Raw genomic sequence first — 21,654 nt, 5'->3', positions numbered from 1 at the left:
CTAGCCACCTGAGAGTACCATGTTTTCTTAAAAGTATGACATTTTAAGTACTTTGGGACCTGCAGAGAATAATTCCAAAACCAGAAAAATATTAAACATTTTATGTTAGGAAAAAAACACCAGTGAGATGTGTTCAGAATGGTAGATCATGATGGTCTACACTAGGGCTGATCAACTAGAAAGTGTAGCTCATCATGACCCATCAGTTTGAACATATCTCATTTGTTCCCACACTTCCCAACTAGAGCCCTCTGCTGTTTCCTTGACTTGTAAGAGCATCTCCAATGACTTAGCAGAGTTGAGAGGCAGCACAGGGCACCGTGAACAGGGCGCTGGCTGTTGAGTCGGACTTACGTGGATTCAAAGCTTACTTATACTAGTACCTGTGCAATCCCAGCTATGTTATCTCATCTTTTTAAGTCTGTTTCCTCTCCTAGAATGGTATTACCAATACCTAACCAAGAGGGCTATTGCCAGGATTAAAAACAATGTATGTAAAATGATGTAGGAAACACCCAATAGATGGGACCCACATATTTGGCCTTTCAAGATTAAGGCAATGTAATAAAACATCTGCCGTTATAGAAGCTTCTTTCCAGGAAGGAAAAGAAAGTTTTTCCTTCATACTTCTAGTTATTCCCTCACTCCCTGCATTTTCTTTTAGTAAACTATTCCAATTTTTGTGGTCAGCTATATTTTAGGATTTATATATCTATTTCTTTTGCCAATAGCTATGCAATACAAACATACATGATTTTTGCAACACAAACCTATATGACCTTTGCAGTTAAGTGTCTGAAAAACAACATACTTAAATCAAATAAATACTATTTTCCTAATGCTGTTTATTTAAAGTGTATTAAATTTTTATATTGGACCTCAGAATTGTTTTATGAAGTAGCTTAAATCTCTACTTTGTCTTTTTGTATTTGATAAATATATTTTAAGTACAAAATTTCTAAAGACTAATATAGCAAAATCATGAAACTAAGCACATCAATGACATAGTGCTGTATTTAATAGTTTACCTGAAAGAACTGCAGTTTTAGGGATGGAAGGAAACAGATGTGGCACTTCTAACGTCCTCTTTTTCAGAAGAAAGAAGTTATGAAGGAGAAGTTAATCTCTGGGCTGATTTTGATATGTACAGTAGGCTATTCTATCTGGACTTGCAAGTGATTCTAGATCAGATACCTGTGTACACTGGCCATTGGAATGAGATATATAGGCTCCATTAGGATGCTACTGCTTATATAATTGTCTTGATTCTTGACAAGTAAAAACTTTTATAAATTTTTATTGGTTTTTCTGAACTGTCTGGCTAACCTCTGAAGGTAAGCAGAACTCCAATGTTCTTAAAAAAAAAAGATTTTTTATTTTGGAAGAAAAATATCTTTTCTTCTAAGAAATCTTAGATTCTTTTTGACTGTGTAGACATGGAACAAGTTCTTAAAAGCACTATTTTATTGTCCTCTCGAATTTCTTCTCGTGCATAGCTTAATGTACAAGCCCTAGCTTGCTTTAGTGACTCCTAAGTAAGATTGCAGCCTAGTAATTTTTTCTTTACTGAGTTGTGTCTGAGGAAGAAATATTTAAATTGATTATTGTCTTTCTCAGTTACCTGATGGTTCTTTACCACACCCAGGGCCAATAACATATTGATAGAATGGTAAAACCAAAGACTATCTTATTATTCAGTAACTCAAAACCGTAAAAAGCTTTTGCCAAGTATCGGTATTGAGAAGGACAACTCAATAGGTTAGAGGGGGTAGACTGGCATGCAAAAATCCATCACATTTTATTAAGCAAATTAAAAATAGATTTAATCTTTAATATGTGTCCCACAGTATAAAATTTACTGGATTCAATTGTTGATTATATGCTCATCAGCTTAGCTAATTACCTTTGGCAGATGCTTGATGTATATTGATTGGGGTTCCTGTATAGATCATAACTATCCTTGGTTCATAATCTAGCCTCCACTTAGCATAGCTGCATAACAGTACAGGTGTGCACTGGAAATGTAACTGCAAGCAATTCTGTAGGAGGGATAGATAGAATCCTCGGAAGAGCCCTGAACTATGAGGTGGGAGCCTGGATTCTAATATTCAGCAACCAGATGGCCTTGGGCTATTTACTTCTCATAATCAGACCAGGCATGTCTGCTGCATAGGAATAGCATGTGGATAGGGGGAGCTACTATTAATATTAATACCACAGGGGACCAGAGGGGAAATAGCTCATTAAGCACATTTCCAAATTAGCCCCTTACCAGCAATTGTTTGAAGGTAAAATGTTAACTTTATGGCTAAAAACATTTTAGGAAATTAAAAAGATTGACAATCCTAAGTGTTGGTGAGGATGTGGAGCAAGTGGAATTCTCATACATTGCTAGTGGGAATATAAAATGGTACAACCACTCTGGAAAACAGTTTGAGTGTTTCTCAAAAAGTTAAACATGCATTTATAGTATGATCCACTAATTCTATTCCTAGGTATTTACATAAGAGAAACAAAAACACAAGTAGACACACAAACTTGTACATAAATGTGTATGACAGCTTTATTCATCATAGCCCCATTATAGTCCCAAACTGGAAACAACCCAAATGCCTACCAATAGATGAATGAATAAACAATATATCATTTTTATATATATCCACAAATACTATTCAGCAATAAAAAGGAATGATGCATGCAAAAGTATGGATGAATTTTGAAAATACCATTCCAAGCAAAAGAAGCCAGATACAAAAAGAGTACATGCTGTATGATTCCATTTCTGAGATCTCACCAATGAATCCATAGTGACAGAAAGCAGAGCAGTGGTTGTCCGGGGCAGGGAGTTAGAAGGAAATGGATTGCAAAAGGGATGAGGGAATGCTGTGGAATGATGAGAAGCATCTATATCTTGACTATGATGGTGGTGGTTTCACAAATGTACATATTTAACAAAACACATCCAACTTTATGTTTAAAATGGGTGTATTTTATTATGTGCAAATTATGTCTTAATAAAGTTGAATTAAAAGCTGAACATACATACATTGGGAAAGCAGCAACAAATGTGAAGTTGAAACACCCCAGGCTGGCTCTTAGATGCTGGGAAGGTGGTAGACCTCAGATTGGTGCCCGTTTTGGGGTTGGCTCTCCACCAAAGTTCAAGGCCTGACCTAATGCTATTCCCAGGCTGACTCCCTTTTACAGAAACTGTGCTACTCCTCTGTGAGTGTGATGATGGATAGAAAAGCCCTTTGTAAACCAAAAAGTGCTATATCCAATTGACAAAGGTGGTTAATACCGAGAGGAATTGCCCACCTGCAACACACGATGGAGAGAGATCCCTCCCAGGCCTCCAAGTGAACCTAGAACCTGCAAACATTTCCCTTTCCTCTCTCCTTACTCTCCTCAGCTGAGCTCCTCTCACCAGCATCAGTCCTTCAATAACCTGTATAGAAATAATGAATAAATGAATGTAAAGACAATCTTCCTTGATGCAAACAAAATTTTAAAAATTAAATTAATTCTTCCTTGTGGCATTGTGACTAACGGCTTGGGCCCCAGGGTCAGACTTCCTAAGTCCAGAGACCAGCTCCTCCACACCAGCTGGATGAACGTATAAAATCCTTTAACTTCTCTGAGACTCGGCTTCCTTGTTTGTAAAAGAAGGGTCAAAGTAGTACTCACACCACAGGCTGATGTGAGAATTAAATGAATGTCCTTAACACAGTGGCTGGCACAGAGTAAGAATAAGAACTGAAAGCTACAAATATTACTGGATATTTTTGTCCTGACTCCTCACCTTCTCTCTTAATTTTCTATGGGACATCAGAGAGCATTTTATCAACTCTATAGTAATCTATCCGGACTCTTGAGTCTGAGAGAGCAGGAAGTTCTCACATACACTGAGCCTAAATTGAACTTGTCCAAAAATACCAGTTACATAAGACAAAATGGTGAGGCACAGCCACATCTTTAAGCTTGAGTTTTGCATTCTGAGTTGATTATGTTATATTTTATCTACACTTACTTGAGAAACCTGTCAAGTGCACTGTAATTAAATGAATAGGTAGAAGGAGTCCAGCCACACACCATGGTCGAGAAATGTAGAAAACTGGGTGCTCTAGCAAGCCAAGTAGGGAATTAATAATATATTTAGAATGACTAATAAAGTGCCTGTCAAGCAATCGGCAACATAATATATACAAAAAATTCCTGCCTGTTGAGTAGGGCGTGCACTGTTCCTGAGAAGTATATATTCTTGGAAATAAAATGATTCAACCCCAGATGAAACTTCTGTTCCCTGGCATTTTCCCCCTAATTTTCACTCATTTGTGTATTTTTTTACATCCCCCCATGTAGCTCCACCAACCCTCCCAGACGTCAGTGGGTCAAGCAGCCTCTCAAGGCAACCTTCTGCACCTGGCTCACAGCCAAGCATCCATGTCTCAAAGTCCCGTCCGGCAGGCTTCCTCTTCTTCCTCCTCATCCTCCTCTTCTTCAGCTTTGAGCGTGGGCCAGTTAGTCAGCAGTAAGTATCCTTTCTGGCTCGGTTTAAGTCATGGTGGCCTTCTTGTTGCCTATTTGCAATGCTTTCCTTCTTTCTCTCTCTCTCTCTCTCTCTCTCTTTCTCTGCCCTCTTCCCCTCCCCATGAAGTCCATGCCCAGGGCCAAATGGTTCCTTAGGGAACCAGGCCCCCAGAGCACGCCCCCTGGATTAGTGCATGTTTGCCACATGTCAGGGGCTGGGTTCCATCTTAAGTGGCTCCTGATGTGCTGAGTCAGTCCTGCCACTTCAGAAGGTCGAAACTGATCAGCTTGCAGGGCATGAGCCACATAGCTCAGAACTGAAATAACCAACAACAGGCACTCAGCCGGCAGGTCAAGCTGCTTTTCTGTGTGTTTGAAGTCCCCTGCCGTTCTATTTGTAGGTGTCAGAGGAAATAAAAGAGAGCATATCTGTGGGCGGGTGGGTGTGTGCACAACGAGCCGCCTTCAGTGGCATGTGGGGGAAGCTGCATGGGCAGGAATCAGATGAGAAATCTCTGAACAACCATTCATAAAATAACATAAGCCTGAAAGTCTGCCTTCCTGACTAGGTGAGATACACACACACACACACACACACACACACACACACACACACACACATATACACATGAGAGAAAGATACATATACATAAAATTTTTAGAAATGGTATTTGGCCCTAGGTGAAAATAGCTTATTTATCATATGCAAATAGAAGCATGTTAAGATCAATAGGACAATGGTCTGATTTAATGTCAGTTATTCACCTTTAGTGCAATTTTTACTTATGTATAAAATCACAGAACATGTACATAGATTGCAATTCATTAGGGGCCAAAAACCCAGCGGCTGTGGATTTCAAGGGCTACAGCACTGCATAGGCACCTGTGCCACGAAATGAGGACACGTGAGGATCTGTGTTTGGTCAAGCGTCATGAATGATCTGTTATAGCAGGAACAATAGGATCCTCACAAATTATGGGACAAATCTGGTAACACAAATCAAAATGGAGGGTTGCCATGTCCTCCCTCCACAAGCAACACCCAAAAAGAAAAATAATTTTATAGATATATTTATATATTTTCAATTATATGGATAGTTCAGGCAAGAAAAATGCTTGTGGGTGGGGAAGAGAATCGAATGACGCATTATGGAAAGATGTTGGAATGCCCAGGTACTTCAGTGGATTAGCCTGATGCTCTTGATCTTAAAGATGGGTCAAAACCAAATAGAAATTCAGCATACATATGCAGTTTTCCACCAACCATATTTTAGGGTGTTTAGATATACAACCCTCTTCCTTTGGGCCAGAAACTCTAGTCTTACCTAAATAAAATCACAGATAAAGTTAATTTAATTATAGTCAGGTTTTTTTCACAATTAAAAAAACCTCTCCTAGGGTTGTTGTGGGAAAAGATTCAAACCTTGTTCCAATTCAATATTCTGCATACGTTTCTGCAAAATGTTCTGTTTCTAAATGACAGCAAGGTCATAAATTTAGGATAGGCTGTTAAGCTTTGGTCCTGAAAGAAAAGGGACCAAAGTTAAGCATCTTATCAAGAAAAAAATAAGTTAAATATGAAAAAAATGTACAAACCACACACACCCCCAGCCACTAATGCAGTGTTTTACACAAGGTAAATATTAATAGTTAATACATGTTAGATGGGTATAGAATTGGATAAATGGGATGGATGGCCAGCAGACAGATGGGTGGGTGGAATTGGGTTCACTCTAGTCACTTGTCACAAGCCGGACAGGGAAGGATTAACCTTTTTCAGAAATCAGTAACAGTGCTACTTAATGGGCTAAGTGGAATTTCAATTGCACAGTGGCCATTGGGGCATCTAAGTTCTAGGTTTATGGTGAGTGAACCATATTAACATATCCTTGATATGAAATAGAAAGACTCGGGAAAGAGAGACTTTTTTACCACATGCACTTGAAGCGGGACACTCCAAATTCGTATGCAAAGCCTGAAAGAGGAGCCCACGCTAGCTCTACAGTCTTCTCTAGCAGGCATAATAGGATCTAGCAGTACCACTAGAAGTCAGACTTTGCAAAAACCCATCACTGGACTTAACATTTGCTTACAGATTTTACGCATGTGTTTAGCTAATTCCCTTCTGTCTCAAAACCCAACCACCGAATGAATAATACATGAGTCATAGCCTTCTGGTTCCATAATTGGCTGTGATGGTTCACAGAACTCAGGGAAACACTTATCGTTTACTGGACTACCATAAAGGATATGATAAAGAATGCAGATGAACACCCAGATGAAGAGGTATACAGGGCAAGGTCTCAAAAGACGCCGAGTGCAGAAACTTTTGTCCCTGTGGAGTTAGGATGCACCACCCTCTAGGCAAGTGGATGTGTTCACCAACTCTGAATCTCTCCAAATTCCATACTTTAGTGACTCTTATGGAGGCTTCATCATGTAGATATCATCGATTATTAACTCAATCTCCAGCTCTTCTTTCCTCCCCAGAGGATGTGAGTGGAGCTGAAAGGTCCAAGCTTCTGATCATGGCTGGGTCTTTCTGATAGCCAGCCACCATCCTGAAGCTACCCAGGAGCCTAATAAGAGTTACCTCATTAGACCACAAGATGTTCCTATCACCCAGGAAATTCCAAGGGATTTATGAGCTCTGTCAGAAACTGGGATCAAAGACTAAGTATTAAAACAAAAGATGCTAGTGTTTCCCAGTGCCTAGCACACTTAGGAAATTACAAGGATTTTAGAAGCTTTGGGCCAGGAGCCCAGGACAGAGACCAAGTTTATATTTCTCATTATATCAGAATACCGCAGAACCTTTGGCAAAATCTCGGCCAATGAGGAATCCATGTTATCATCAAAGACTATCAACCTAATGTTGGCCAACCAGCTATATGCCAGATGAACTAAAGTTGGTGGATCATACAAAACTCTTTCCCACTTCAAGCAAAGGAGTGTTAACGTCTTAATAATGATAACAGAATCTTCATATGCAAAGAATAGCACATTTGGGCTCAGAATTACCAAATACACACACTTGTTAGAACATCTGCACAGTACCTATTCATAGTACCCACACACCTTGTCCTGTGTTAAACCTTGCTCAGTCTCGATAGTTATCAGGGGTAGATATAGTTTCTATAAGTAGGGTTTTTGGAAAGTCTAGGAGAAAAATCGTTCTTTTCTTGACTTGACAAATGTCCCAATTTGGTTTAAGATTTACAGTGTACTGTTTAGAAATAGGTAACATTTGAGGGTTTTGCTTGCTTGCTAGGTTTTTTTTCCAGTACGCTTTTTTTAAAACCCCTTAGTGTGATCCTTAGACAGCAAAGGACTTATAGCTAGTCCCAGAAAAACCAAAACTATAAAGTGAACATAAAGATGCCTGGTGATAGCATTAGCACAGTGAAACCCCTGATTCACAGTTCATATCATTTTCCACAACCCAATGAAGTCACCATATTGCAAGTATGCTATTCTCCCAAATTAAATTGCACATTCCCAAATGGTTTATTTCCCAGAAATATTTGGTAAATATGCTCATTATTTGTTGTGAGAATAGCACTAAAAAGCCAGACAGACATTTACATAAGATAGTTAATTCACGCTTCTTTAACGCTGCATATTATCCCCATAACAACCCCACAGTGAGGGAGCACAGAAGGATGATGTTGATGCACTGTGACTGCTCAACCCATTTAGCAATCCCTTACTGATACCCAGGCTAATGGTAGGAAAGAGCTAAATTTAAAAAACAAAAAGGAAAAGCAAAACATCTGTCCTGATTGATGCATCCTGAGCACTCGATTCAGTGTGGGCCCAGTGACCATGCAACCAGATTCTACAAAACAGATTGGTTTTCACACACTTTGCATTTGGCTCCCATAAAAATCTTTTTACTTTTCAGTTCTTGCATTCTAGATTTGGTTTGGGAAACGCCATCATTATACTTATGAGTCACTGCCAATTTTCAATGCCAGTTTATCCTACGGGCCAGTTACTACTCTCTTTATAGGTTGATCAAGGGTCAGACTCAGGCTGGACCCTGGCTGTCATTGCCATTGCTCGCTCTGTATTTAATATATTGGGCTGACTTAATCTGGAGCAAACTTCTATAAAATGTGTCATTTCCTCCTTAGTCCAGAGAAACCACAGACTGGGTGTTGCCCTCAAGCTGGTTAAAGGTGCTAGATCCACCCTGTGGGAAATCTGAGGGCTCCCCAGGAGGTTCCCACAAGGTGGCCTCAGATTGGTCCTTAAAATTAACCCAACTTCCCCAGAGCCAGGAGAATGGATGACAGAAAGCCAGACTGACCTGTTCCAGGGCAGAATGTCAAACTGATCTAAGTTGAGAGCTCAGGCAACATTCCAGGAAAGTCTCCTTTACCACGTTCACCTCTTGTTTTCCGTCCTCAAGCTGAAAAGTACATAGCCCTTATGGAAGGGAAATTGTTCCCACAGTGAAACAACCTCAAGAGTTTAAGACAGAAACTTTGGGATTAAAAAATTGCATTAGTCTTTTGATTAGTTCAAAACATCTCACAGACACCATCTAATAAGTTCTCCCAGTGTATGAAGACAAGTCCCACATGTTGTAATCAGGGAAAAAGGTAATATTTCTCTAGGCATAGACTCCTTCTTTGGATGGGGAGACTTCTAATCTTGGAACCCATGGTGCAAAGCCATAATAATGCATTTTGCTAACTGAGCTTCACGGGTTAGAACACTAATATAAAGAAAGCTGAGCAGCTCACCTGCAGCAATCAAAAAATTGCACGAAAAGATGTTGAGTTCCCCTTCCCTGGCCTTTGTCCAGCAGACCACCACCCTGCTTAAATTTCACAAGAATTCCTGTCTTATCACCTCTCTAAGTAGAACCAGGAGAAAGTACAACAGTGGAAACTCCGTGAGAAGTGGAAGAAGGAATCCAGCTTTCTGGTGTAATGAATGTTTGTTGGGGCCCCATGGAAGACACTGAGCTCAGTGGCCGGGACTCCCGCCCATCTCTCTGAGCTTTAGAGTGAAAGTTCAGTAATCCATACAACACCATTCACAGCATGGGTGCTAAGAGTCCACAATTCCCTTTTCAACTCTGGTTATTGTCAGGAATCTGCCAAAAAGCAACCTGCGCCATCACAAATGCAGATTTCGTTCCTAGTCTCAAGGAACTAGTGAGGAGACATAAACAATAGAGGCAGCAGGAGAAGAAAAGAAAGATGACAGGAGGCATAAACTTGCCCAGTACTGCTCTGCTAAGTCAGGCCCTAAGACTGAAGCTGACCACGAAACCCTACCAGTCCAAGACCTGCCCCTCAGGTGCTGGATAATTCAATTGATTCTAGTTGATCTAGAGGTAGGGCTAATAAAGGCAAAAATTTTACTGCCCAAAAGGGTGATTTAGTTTTGCTCAGAGAACTCTCTCCCCAACCACAGACTACACTGGCAACCCCAGCCTGCTGACTCCCAGACCTGGCACCGCAGCCACACGTGGAGGGGGTGGGCTGAGGAAAGGGCCAGCGTTGGGTGCCTGCGCGGAAGCCCCCTCTGGCCTATTGGCCCTACATAGGTGAGGCAGCAGGTTTTCTGTGTAGTGGAACCTGCTGAGTAATAATGGTAAAGGGTCAGGAAAGATGTTGGCACACAGAGGGCACCACACCCAGACTTGGCCAGTCCCAGCCATAAAGATCCCTGTAAGTGAGGTCAGCTGATCCTCTGTATCAGGATCACCTGTGGTACTTGCTTAAAATGTACATGCCTGGGCCCCAGCAGGTGACTCCAATACCTGCCAAATTAACACCACCCCAGTCCCAAAAGCCATACTGTTACAAGGTAAGTCTCCGGTTTCCATTTTTTCAGTTTTGAACCTCCATGCCCACCCTTGCAAGGCTGCCAAGCCCCTCTTCCCTCTTTCCCGGGGAGGCCAGACCCCCCTCTCACCGTACCATTCCATATCAAGTGGCCCTCTGTGCTCCAAACCAGGGTTTCTCAACTATTATTTTATTAATGTTAACACCCCGCTCCCCTTGCAAGAAGGCCTTTTGGATTTATTTTTATCCTAATTGTCCTCCTTCCTCCCATGACATTTTGATCTCACAGATACACTGCATATCTGTTCTGTTGATGCACTGTGGCCCTTTGAGGAGCCATACATTGTCCTATCTAAGACTCTTCCTACTTCCCCTCCTGCTCCCGCGAATCAATATGAGCCCCATTAAGAATGCATGCTCTAAATGTAGGGTCATGAAACGGGCTGAGCAGGCAGCAGGTCCGAGGCGGGCTGGCAGGAGGATGCCGATGGGGCCGAAGGGGCAGCCAGAATCAGTTCCAGCCGACTGAGCATTACCAAATGCAAATGGACATCCGGTGCGGCCAAATCTTCTAACGTTTCAAAAGAACGTGGAAAACCTAGGTTTTTCTTTAGAAATCGATGTTTACATGTTGGCAAGTAATTTTTTAAAAATTTTTAAGCACTAGGAACGCTGGGTTTTATTTTCAAGCTGCTCGTTTGCAACTTCTGCTCTAGGGATTTTTTCATGAAGAGGGAAAGTGCTCGAGGCTGTGGTGTGCTGGATGTGACCTCCCACAATCCTCAGGGAGTCCAGGCAGACATGCGGGGAAGGATTTAAGATCCAAAGCGCTGCCTCCACCATGGATGACCCAAACACGTCTTTCAGTAACCAAGTGTTGCCAGCCTGGGGGGCAGGAGGAGGGTGTAGTTTAGGGAGAAAAAGTAAGATTTTAATTCATCTTAGCCAAACCGGTCTTATAGTCACCCATCCCCCATCCCTGGCTATGCACATGGATTCTTAATGTGCTACCCTGAAATACTCATCTCTCCTAGCATGAGCTCCTACTCCGCCCTAGCAACCCTGCAGGCCCCCACAGTGCTCTGCTCCTCCCTGCATCTGTCTTGTCTGCACACTTTTCACACTGACCAGATCTGGCCCCTCCATTCTCTGAACGCTGCCCATTGGGGAAGACCCAGATGAATCCTCCCTCATGGCCTCTCTCCCTTCTCTGCACACCCAGTGTGGCTGTCACACTATTAGCTCTTGATTATACTCTGCCTGCTATTTTTCTCTAATTGTTTCTTATGCATTAGTATTGGTTCACAACGCCCTATAGACTGCAAATTCCGCAGACGCTGGGACTGTTTCTGATATTTCTCTTGCCCCTTCCCGCTACTCAGGACTCCCAGGAGTCACTTTAGAAAACACTTACAGACTGATCACAGTGGCTGTACCACTTTTCAATCTTTCTACAACAAAATTATGATGAATGACAGGTAAAATTCTACAGCATTTTTTTTTTTTAATATGAAGATAAAGGTACAACGTACACCCACATTGCTGATTCTATTTGCAGAGTCTGTTTTCTTTGGGCTGGATTCTCCCCAGTAATGAGAGAATCTATACATGAAGCTCTAAGGTCCCCATAGATATTAACATCCTTATTTAAAAGTTCATGAAAAACTGGCACTTGGCATGCAAATGTTTAATTTTTTTTTTTTTTTTCATAACAACCAGAGTTACTACAGTCCTGAGCCCAGAGGAGTAATACAGTCCACCATAGTCCTTGGACAAGTACTTGAATTTACTGAAATTGATGGGTTATTGTGCAGAAAGAGGAAGAGAAAAACTTTTCACCTAAGTAGGAGGAATGAGGTGAAGAACAATAGAGTCAGCTCACAGGGAGAATGGCTTCGCTACAGGCAGGATTGAGCAGCACTTTGAAATCTTCCACCATCCCCAACCCATGCTGTCTCCAGCTTGGTGTATGCTTTCATTTATCCAGGGATCAGTAGCCAGGTGGGGGAAGTTTCATTCTCCAGCTGTTGTGTCATTTCCCTTGATAAGTCCTAAATTGACCGCGTTATCCAGCACCAAAGGAGCCTTCCTGTGGTAGGCATTTTTTATTATGTGCCCTTTCAGGGGACAAAGGCGTCTGTGTCAGTAAACTGCTATGGGGGGATGGGGAAAGACAATATTATTCTTACAGTTTCATACACATGCTCTTCTGAAGGGCTAATGTGGATGTAAGAAATTAGGCAACAGTACTGTGTGTTAGCCTGGCTGTATCAGTATACGTGAAGGAAAAACACACAATATTATTTTCTTCAAGGGCAATTTTTAGTGCTGAAGATTCCCCATGAAGACAATTCAAATGGAAACCTTTCCATTTTTATATTTTGCATAATATTTGAACATATCTATGGGCAAAATGGAGTTGCACCCCCATAACAAGTGTCTCCCCATGCTGGTTGTTATTTGAGGAGCATGCTCCGGCATTGGGCAGGTGGCAGTGGCAGCAAGCTGCAGTTTTATCCAGGGTAGAAACATCTCAAAGGATGATTTGTGGAGCTGTAATGAGTTGAGGATGGAGTCTTGGGTGCCTCACCTGGGAGACAAAAAGGACATTCTGTGATGGTTCCCCACCTCTCTGCTGTCAAAGAGAGCTACTTTCTTATAAACCACAATAAACAAATACTGCTCGGTCATGTGTTGACGTATTGATCCTATTTTTAAAAACATCTCCACAGATCCTCAAATGGCAGCGGGTGAGGTGGATGGGGTTAATCTGGAGGAGATCCGAGAATTTGCCAAAGCTTTTAAAATCCGTCGCCTGTCCCTTGGCCTGACCCAGACTCAGGTGGGCCAGGCGCTCAGTGCTACAGAGGGGCCCGCGTACAGCCAGTCGGCCATCTGCAGGTAACCCGCGCCCGCATGCTGTCACCTCTCCTGGCCGGCCTGGGGCTCGTTTGTCCTCACGGCTCAGCTTTTCTTCTTTGGGTGGGCAAAGCTGGAGGGGCAGAATGTGGGAACAAAGTTTGGGACAGCTATGTATTGGGATTGGTGATCTTGATGCAGATGGAGGTGCTGAAGCAGATTTTGGGGTCCTGGCTTGATAACTCCTGTCAACTCACAAAGAACTTCCAAGGCGGTCTCATTGGAAATACACTACCCCGGAGCCAGGGGCCCTCCTTCTGGGCCCACACTCCTATGCAGCTGAGAGCCACCGACTGCTGTGTGCACATAGGTATCCTGAGCAAATGTTGTAAAGCTGCCAGTCCCAATTTGTGTTAACATTTCCACTATTTCTGCCCAGAGATGGCTATCAGGATTTTCCAAGAAAACACACATTAAAAAAAAAAAATTAACCATCTTCTGACCTTGAAGGTTTTAACTTGCCTTCCCAGATGCAGCTTTAAAAGCACATCTTTTAAAAAAAGAAGCGGCTGCTTTAAATGGCTCAGAAAAGGGTAGTAAGAATCTGGCCTAACCTTCTCCACCACCCCCTGAATTAAATAAATAAGTGACAGAATCCAGCCTTGGTTGTGTTCAAGTTGATCCGGGTTAAGTCGTCAGAAGCAGACCCCATGCATGCATGCGTGTGTTGCGCTAATCCCATGTTTATGCATGAGGTAACAAAGGCACTTCGGTAAGAGCTTTTTCCTCTTGGGCGATGCCTTATGAGTCCTCCTCCATCAGGAAAAGCCAAGAAACCAACTCTAAACTCATTTAAGTGGATTTTGTTCTTGGTGATCCATGAAATGCTGTCTTTTTATCTGCTCTTTATACTTTTAATGTATTCCCCAAAGGACGGAAGTGTACTTTTCCTGCAGTTTAAGACTAAGGTTATAAATAACATCAGTATGGGGTAGTAGCTTGCAGCTCACATTTTGCTCAATGATTTTCCATAAAACCCATTGATTGTTGTTAAATACAAAAAGCACCATAGGATCCTCTCACTTCTATGGCCTCCCCTACTGTTTTTTCTTATAAGATACCTCCCTGTAGAAAATAACCTTTATTCAGTCTATACAAGGATACTACTGCTGAGAAATTTGTTTCGAGGCTTGTATATGTTATTCCAAACAACATGTGCAGAAGCATCAACACTAACAAGCAGCATCAATGATATGAATACTGTTTGCTCCCTGTTGGGAAACATTAATTTTGTTTCATCTTGACAGCCTTGGGATAAAGGCAGCCACAGGTTTTTAAGTTGTTGCCAATTTTCTATTGGTGCTAAATTCCTCTTTCACTTATTTTTAGTCCTAAAATGTGATTTCCTTTTATTGATGTAAGTGCTAGCTAATGTTTTAACTCATATACCTAGCACCTCTTGGGCATTTCCAATCAAATATGTTGATTTCTAAAGTCTTCCCCAGGAGGGAGCCAAAAAAGCTGTGGCTGAAATGCATAGACCTTGGGAATTCCCAGGATAATAGAACATGTAAGATGCCTTGACTTTAGGCAGCTATATGCTGGGATTCTAGCTTCCTGTGTTTCAGGGAGATCGCTTTAGGAGCTATCTACCAAGGGGAAAAAAAAAAAAATGAAAGACCACGATTTTACATAGGAACAATTTAAGTGAATTCTAAGGGTAGGAAGGAATCTGCATTAGAGCCTGCACACAGGTGACACTTGTCCCTTATTAGCTGCAGTGACCCCTACGCATTGCTTTGAGTCCCTCCTTATCAGAGTCACAGAGAAAAAGACGCCACCAGTGCACTCGAGAGCCCTATCACAAGCTCTGTCCCCTGGTGCCATGGCTCTGTAAAGACTGTTGCCATGCTATCAAGAGTTGAAGCTTTGGGGCTTTCATGGCGAATCATGGCAAAATGTGGTATGTGGCAAATTAGCACAACAATGAGAGCTTTGGGGGAGCTTGCCACAAATGACAAGCTCATTAAATAACGTTAAATTATTAGTTCACTTTGTACTGAAAGTAAATGTACTTCTCCTCTCCTTAACCAGTACTGGAAGTTGGGTTTTTCAAAAATTAGCAGATAAACAAATAATGCCTTGAACTCTACATGGGAGGGAATGCTCTGGCAATTGCATTAAGATTCAATATTATTTGTGCTGCTTATCACATTATAGGAGACCTAAAATGTGCTGCCAAAAGTAAGAATATGGCACACAAAGAAGGCCCATTCCATCCCTTTGCAAGCATCCTTACTAAACATATTCTGACTGACTCATGCGTGCTCATTTTAGCTCTGTGAGAACAGACCATTGTAATAAGATGCACTCTCAGTCAGAGGTTGTTTTCAACAGCATGGAACACTTTAAAAGAGAGAGGAGAATTCTATATATCCAAAGTTGCCATACTTGAGGGTTGTGAATTTGGATAAAGAAAAAACAAACAAACAAAAGGAATTGGTACTTTTTTGTTTTTCATTGAGAGTGAGTATGAATTTGGTACCAGGATGACCTTAAAACACTCTATATAATTTCGTCCAAGATGCTTCATAGTTTTTAAAGTCAATGTAGCAAAGAATTGCTGATGGCAATTGATACATAGAAGACCTCATTTACAGAAAATGATATCGTTCAAGTACAGTTTGCAGATATCACACATTAAACACAGCTTGATGCCCTGGTGCAAAAGTACACCATCACGCTGGACGGTGTTTGGAAGGCATGAAGTGGCCTTAGCACACCCAGGGGTGGGGTGTTCCATAGTAATTACAATGTGTCCAGCTGTTCCAGCCAGAACAGCAAAGCAGCAACTGGGCCCCTGGAAAAGGGGCATGTTGTTAACTTACATATGGTGAAAATTGTTTGTCCCCGGAGAGAGAGAAGTTAAAACGAGACACAAGAGAGAGATAAAAAGGGGGCCATAAAAGGAATGTCCCAGTTGCCATCACTGACTATGATAATAGCTGTAACATTTTCATAACCAAGCCAATGGGGGGAACTTAAAGAAAACCAAATGCAAAACATACCATTTTAAGCGAAAGACGGTGACCACTCTTGTCTTTGATGTCACTTTCTGGCGTTAATTTTTGCCTTCAGGATTCTGACGATTGGGGAAACGGAGCTGGTACCGTTAAAATCAAAGCTTAGGCCTCAGCGTTCGCAGGGGAAAGGCCCGCGAGTCGCTGGCGTGCCCGTGTGGCTGGCCCGCGCGTCCGCCCCGTGTGTGTGGTGTGTGCTGTGTGCTGTGCCGTCTGCATGCGCTGGCATGAGCACGTGGGGGGTGGCGCTGGCTTGGGCGGGGCTGGCTGCCTTGCAGCTGGCCACTAACCTGCAGCGGATTCGCCCTGCCAGGCAGTCAGGCAGGCAGGCAGGAGGCCCACCCTGGCAGAGGACTCAGTGTAAGACTGTTCTTTCTCAATTTTCCCCCCAGACACACCATCCTGAGAAGCCACTTTTTCCTACCACAGGAAGCCCAAGAGAACACTATAGCTAGCAGTCTGACAGCCAAACTGAACCCTGGCCTTTTGTATCCTGCCAGGTTTGAAAAGCTGGACATCACCCCTAAAAGTGCCCAGAAGATCAAGCCGGTGCTTGAGCGGTGGATGGCCGAGGCTGAGGCCCGCCATCGCGCAGGTATGCAGAACCTGACCGAGTTTATCGGGAGCGAACCGTCCAAAAAGCGCAAGCGGCGCACCTCCTTCACACCCCAGGCCCTTGAGATCCTCAATGCCCACTTTGAGAAGAACACACACCCCTCTGGGCAGGAAATGACCGAAATTGCTGAGAAGCTGAACTATGACCGGGAAGTAGTTAGAGTTTGGTTCTGCAATAAGAGGCAAGCGCTGAAGAACACAATTAAACGCTTGAAACAGCACGAACCGGCCACGGCCGTCCCTCTGGAGCCCTTAACAGACTCACTGGAAGAAAACTCCTAAAGAGACGCCCACCCGGAATCGGAAGCAAAATCCACAGAAACTAAATTCCACCCTTGGAATGCCACCAAAAAAAAAAGAAGAAGAAGAAGAAAAAAGCAATGAAATTAAATTGGAAAAATAGCCCCAGTCATTGTGACCCTTGTAAGTAAAAGACTAAGAAAACTACCAAGTGGACAGAATGGTTTCTACATGTCCGTTGGTTTTCCAAAAAGGAAAATGAAATTTTTTTGAAAATTTTTAAACAAGGAATACACCACACTGAAGGTGTGTGTGATAGGATAGTTCCCGTCCCCAACCTGTCTCCCCAAAGCCAGTTTTTTAATGGACTTAAAGCAAACCAAATAACCACGTACTTTTTTCTGTATAGTATGAAAATATGAACACATTTTAAGGAAAAAGAAAAAAAAACTAAACCAAAAACCAACAACAAACAAAAACTTTTAGCTGTTCAAAGCGAATACAAGCCTGCCACCTGGAGGAAGGACTGCATCCTTTCAGGTACTAAGTGCTGATTCACTATGAAACCTATTAACCAAAGTCAGAAACATGGCATTGCAGACGTGATCTTTCGTCTACTCTTCTCTGCGCGTAAAGTTGTGTTACGAATTTTTACATTTGTACTAATGAAAAAATAGGAAGCCTGATTTCTCTCATCTTTCCCATTTGTTGTCTCCGCCCTTGGGGTGGGTACCATTGTTGAAGCCATTCTGTGAGGCTCACTGTTGGGTTTGTTGGGGGGAGGGTGGACTTTTTTCTTTTTCTTTCCTTTTTTTTGGCGGGGGGTGGGTAGGGGCATCCTGGATCGTGTGCCAAAGCATTCGTTGCTTTCTTCTCACTATGACTTGTGGGTTTGAGAAAAGAAAATGGAGCTTGCATTTCTCTTTTTTCCTCCATTTCTCCATCTCCCTTGCACGTGGCCTCCAGGGTCTGCTGGAAGGCCACAGAAGTAGGGAGGAACAGTGTTTTTTCCACTCAGATCCTAGTGAAATGCAGAAGAGACTCCAAAATAACTAGGGCTTTGCTCAATGAACTGTCAACACTGACATAAGCTGTAATTGTGCTCACTGTCCACACCAGAGCTTGGGATTTTTCTCAGTCTGTTGGCCACGTACATGGAGAGCTGACCAAAACTAATTTTGTAATATAAACATAAGCTGCACATTTGGTTCAATACTTACATCTATGTTATGCTTCTGTGCAAAGCAATTTCTCTCAGAAGTCTGATAGCCAAAGAAATGTCTCAAGATTTCAGTCAAAATACACACATGGCATGCACACGCCCATATACACACACACACACGCAGAAACAGGCTAAAAAGACATTATTAAAAGCCATCGTGTATCCTGTTAATGTTATCTTTTCTGCTATTTCTTGCATTGCAATAGCGATGGCAGACTTTTTTCAGGGGGGAGCAATTATTCTTGGGATCTATTAATGGAGCAGAAAGGTGGCAGGCAAATGTAAACAGTTGGAATCAGAGGCCAGGTTCTTGAGGGGAAAGGAAGTCCTAACAGGAAAGTGTCTTTATTAAAAGAAAAAAATATAGGAGGGCCTTCTCTAACACATCAGAATAGCCTTCACTATTAGAACTAGAGGATTGCTTCTTTCTAAAAAAATAACCTACTCAAAAGAGCTGTGGGCCACAATAACCTACTGAGCAAAAAGGACGTGCTGAGATGTGGGGATGGCTGTGCAGGTGAGCGATTGGAACCTGCCGCTCATGTTTTCTTCCAAGTCTAGGCAGAAAGTTCCGTTAAAGGAGCAGGCAAGACAGAGCTGTCAATCTGCTTGCTGTCTGAATGTAAATATTTAGGAATAATTAATTGATAATCATGCTCATGTATTATCTAGAAGTAAATTGTGAAATAAAAAAGAGAAACCCCACCTCAAGTTGCCCAGCTGATTAAAAATGCCATCTCCTTCCCCTAACATATTCCCTCTCCCCTGGGGGTTTGAGTTTCTTCTGTTGGCTACTTTGCTGGTTGTGGAAATACTACAGTATAATTGTCCCTCAGATGATTCATGCAGCAATCAGGAGACTACCAGCAAGGAAACTCTAAAAGAAATCCCGGAAGTGGAACTAGTCACTTGTAAAGGTGTTCCCATTTTGCCAGTCTGATGCTAATTGGACCACTGCTAACCTGATCTTCAATACCAACAACATCGTGGTACCCGTTTCACCACCTCAAAAACTGCACAAATACCAACAACCCAGAAACCCAAAACTTCATTGATTAAAACAAATTTTATATTCTCCTAGGACCTGCTCCAAATTCCATCAAGAAAAGCTCCCAGAGAAAAGAAGTTAACAAGATAACATATGACGGATGCTAAATGTTTAAATATATGCCGGCAGCGGTTACATAAGGCCTGCTCAGTTCTGAGATCTATAATTGGGAGGGTATAACTAGGACAGAGAAAATATAAAATAAAAGTAATCTTCCAGAATGGAACAAAAAAGGAAAAAATTCATCCCACAGTCGTAAAACCATTCATGTGCAGTGATTTTTTTTATAGTTTTATAATTTTGTATTGTTTTATAAATTATTTATAAGGTGTTGTAATGCTTCTTATATTAATTTTTTACAGATAAATTTTTTGCTACAAGGCATAAAATGGTGCCTGAACAGATTCTTAGGAATATAAATTATACTATGTAACTCATAAGTCTTTGGGACCACACCTATTATTTAATTTTATGATGACATTTCTTTATTTTATTTTTATTTTATTTTAATGATGACATTTCTTATTTCCACTTGTAAACAACTTCATATGCCAATAGCATTTAAGTGTCTTTTATGTTTCCATGAACTGAAGGTTAAGGTTACCACCAACAAAAAAATAAAAGCCACTTTGGGCATATGCGATTGTATTTCAAGCTTCAATATTTTTCTCACGTATTTTTATATTATTGCCATCTTCATTTTCTTCATTATTTGATGAAAAACATGACAATGTATGTTATATTTTACTTTTGATTGTGTGTTTTCTTTTCTTTTTCAACCAAAAAAAAATATTTTGAACAGTTAAAAGTTTTAATTGCATTTGCAAGGTTTCGGTTTCTTTATGTTGTAATCACACAGATACACACACACACAATGCAACACAACACAAAAGAGAGAACAAAAAAGCAAAAGGAGCTAGAAAAGAAAAAAAAAAAAAACAAGTAGAGGCGTATCAAAGAACTCAAGCTATAACCAAAAAGAAATCGTAAAATGCCTTTGCTCGTTTCTCTACGCTGGACCAAAGTTCAATATTTGTAGGTATATGCACATTGTATAGATATGGCTAAATGTTGCTGACAATCTCGCAATACTAAACTGTTCCTATTTTAAGAAAAAAAAAGAAATACAAACTGTTCATCAGTGTTTTACCTCAGCACTCTACTTGTACCCAGTTAATGACCAAGCTTAAAAAAAAAAAAAAGGAGAAAAGGAAATTGATTTTCATGTCAATGTTTGACTGTAAAATCTGTTTGGATAACATTTTGTAATGAGCTTTTTGTCATGTGATTTGCTTGTCTTCAACTTGAAATTATGTGAGGCACATTTGTTTATTTGTTATTAAGAAAGTGATTTTTTTTTCTTGTCCTATGTGCTATGATCTAGACTGGTCACCAGGGTCACTTATGAGGCACCACAAAGAGATCTGCTTTCTCCATGCTTGGAGGAGGCAGCAGGAAGGGGGGCAGGAAAACAGACTGGGTTGTTTTGGAAAAATCATCATGACAAGAAGTTGACATGATAGACTTGTGACCAAGAAGCCAAACTGGATATTTCAAAGCTCCTTACTTGCTCTGACATTGAAACCAAAGCTGATTTATCTGCACAGGTTGCTTAATGTTAAAAAAAAAAAAAAAAGTAACTGTACTTTATCTAGAGCAATATCTGTATGGTCAGTAAAGCTGCACTTTGTGTATTTCTTAACAGCTTCAGATCTGTCACTTTTAATTTGTAGCATAAAAAATAAAGAATTGTTTGACATGAGCTTACAGGCTAAGTGTGTCTCGCACTCAGATGTGTCATTTAAATTGTAAACATTTAAGTAAGCATACATTATAACCCCGAATGTTAAGAAAAGGAAGGGGTTCAAGACAGACCGGTTAATATCATGATTATTTTAACTTTTCAAATGAAACTACTATACTCACTGGGACTCCTTTGGTTGCAAGATATAGAAATTCAACTCAAACTTACCTAAACAAAAAGATACTATGTTGTTTGACTTAACTGGGAAGTCCTATTGTGGAGCTCAAGAACAGCTGGATACAGTGGTTTCAAAGACATCACCAGCCTGTCCTGCTTGCCTTCCTTCTCAGAGGGATTCTCTAACCACAACCCCAGGGAGTGGAGTCACGTGTCTGTCTCTAAACTAAGCGCTGGTGCTGGGGAATGGTGCATTTAAATCGGCCATTCACCGTCACAGGCCCTGAGGTGAGGCCGTGGGGTCTCTTGAGGACAACCCCATAAGACCACAAGGA

The 21,654-nt window shown here is 41.5% G+C and overlaps 1 protein-coding gene and 1 long non-coding RNA gene across 3 annotated transcripts in view; both read left to right on the top strand.

Annotated features, from left to right (window-relative positions):
* The window catches only part of POU6F2 (POU class 6 homeobox 2), a 362,706-nt gene extending 345,454 nt beyond the window's left edge, over positions 1-17,252 (top strand). The window contains exons 7-9 of one of the 2 annotated variants that reach the window (XM_012654534.1): positions 4,363-4,531; positions 13,067-13,235; positions 16,774-17,252. In XM_012654534.1, the coding sequence (XP_012509988.1) occupies positions 4,363-4,531; positions 13,067-13,235; positions 16,774-17,170 (735 nt within the window). In that variant the 3' untranslated portion in view covers positions 17,171-17,252. Of the gene's footprint in view, positions 1-4,362; positions 4,532-13,066; positions 13,236-16,665 lie in introns of both variants that reach the window. The other variant, XM_012654533.1, reaches the window with a different exon arrangement.
* Positions 17,253-18,935: 1,683 nt separating this feature from the next.
* On the top strand, positions 18,936-21,160 carry LOC105818505. Its single transcript, XR_001137888.1, has 2 exons — positions 18,936-19,877; positions 19,916-21,160. It is a non-coding gene; the product is annotated as an uncharacterized LOC105818505 (long non-coding RNA).
* Positions 21,161-21,654: the final 494 nt, after the last annotated feature.

The sequence above is a fragment of the Propithecus coquereli genome, unplaced genomic scaffold (assembly GCF_000956105.1).
Source record: "Propithecus coquereli isolate 6110/MARCELLA unplaced genomic scaffold, Pcoq_1.0 Scaffold441, whole genome shotgun sequence".
NCBI lineage: Eukaryota > Metazoa > Chordata > Mammalia > Primates > Indriidae > Propithecus > Propithecus coquereli.
This window is presented reverse-complemented; position numbering and strand designations above follow the sequence as displayed.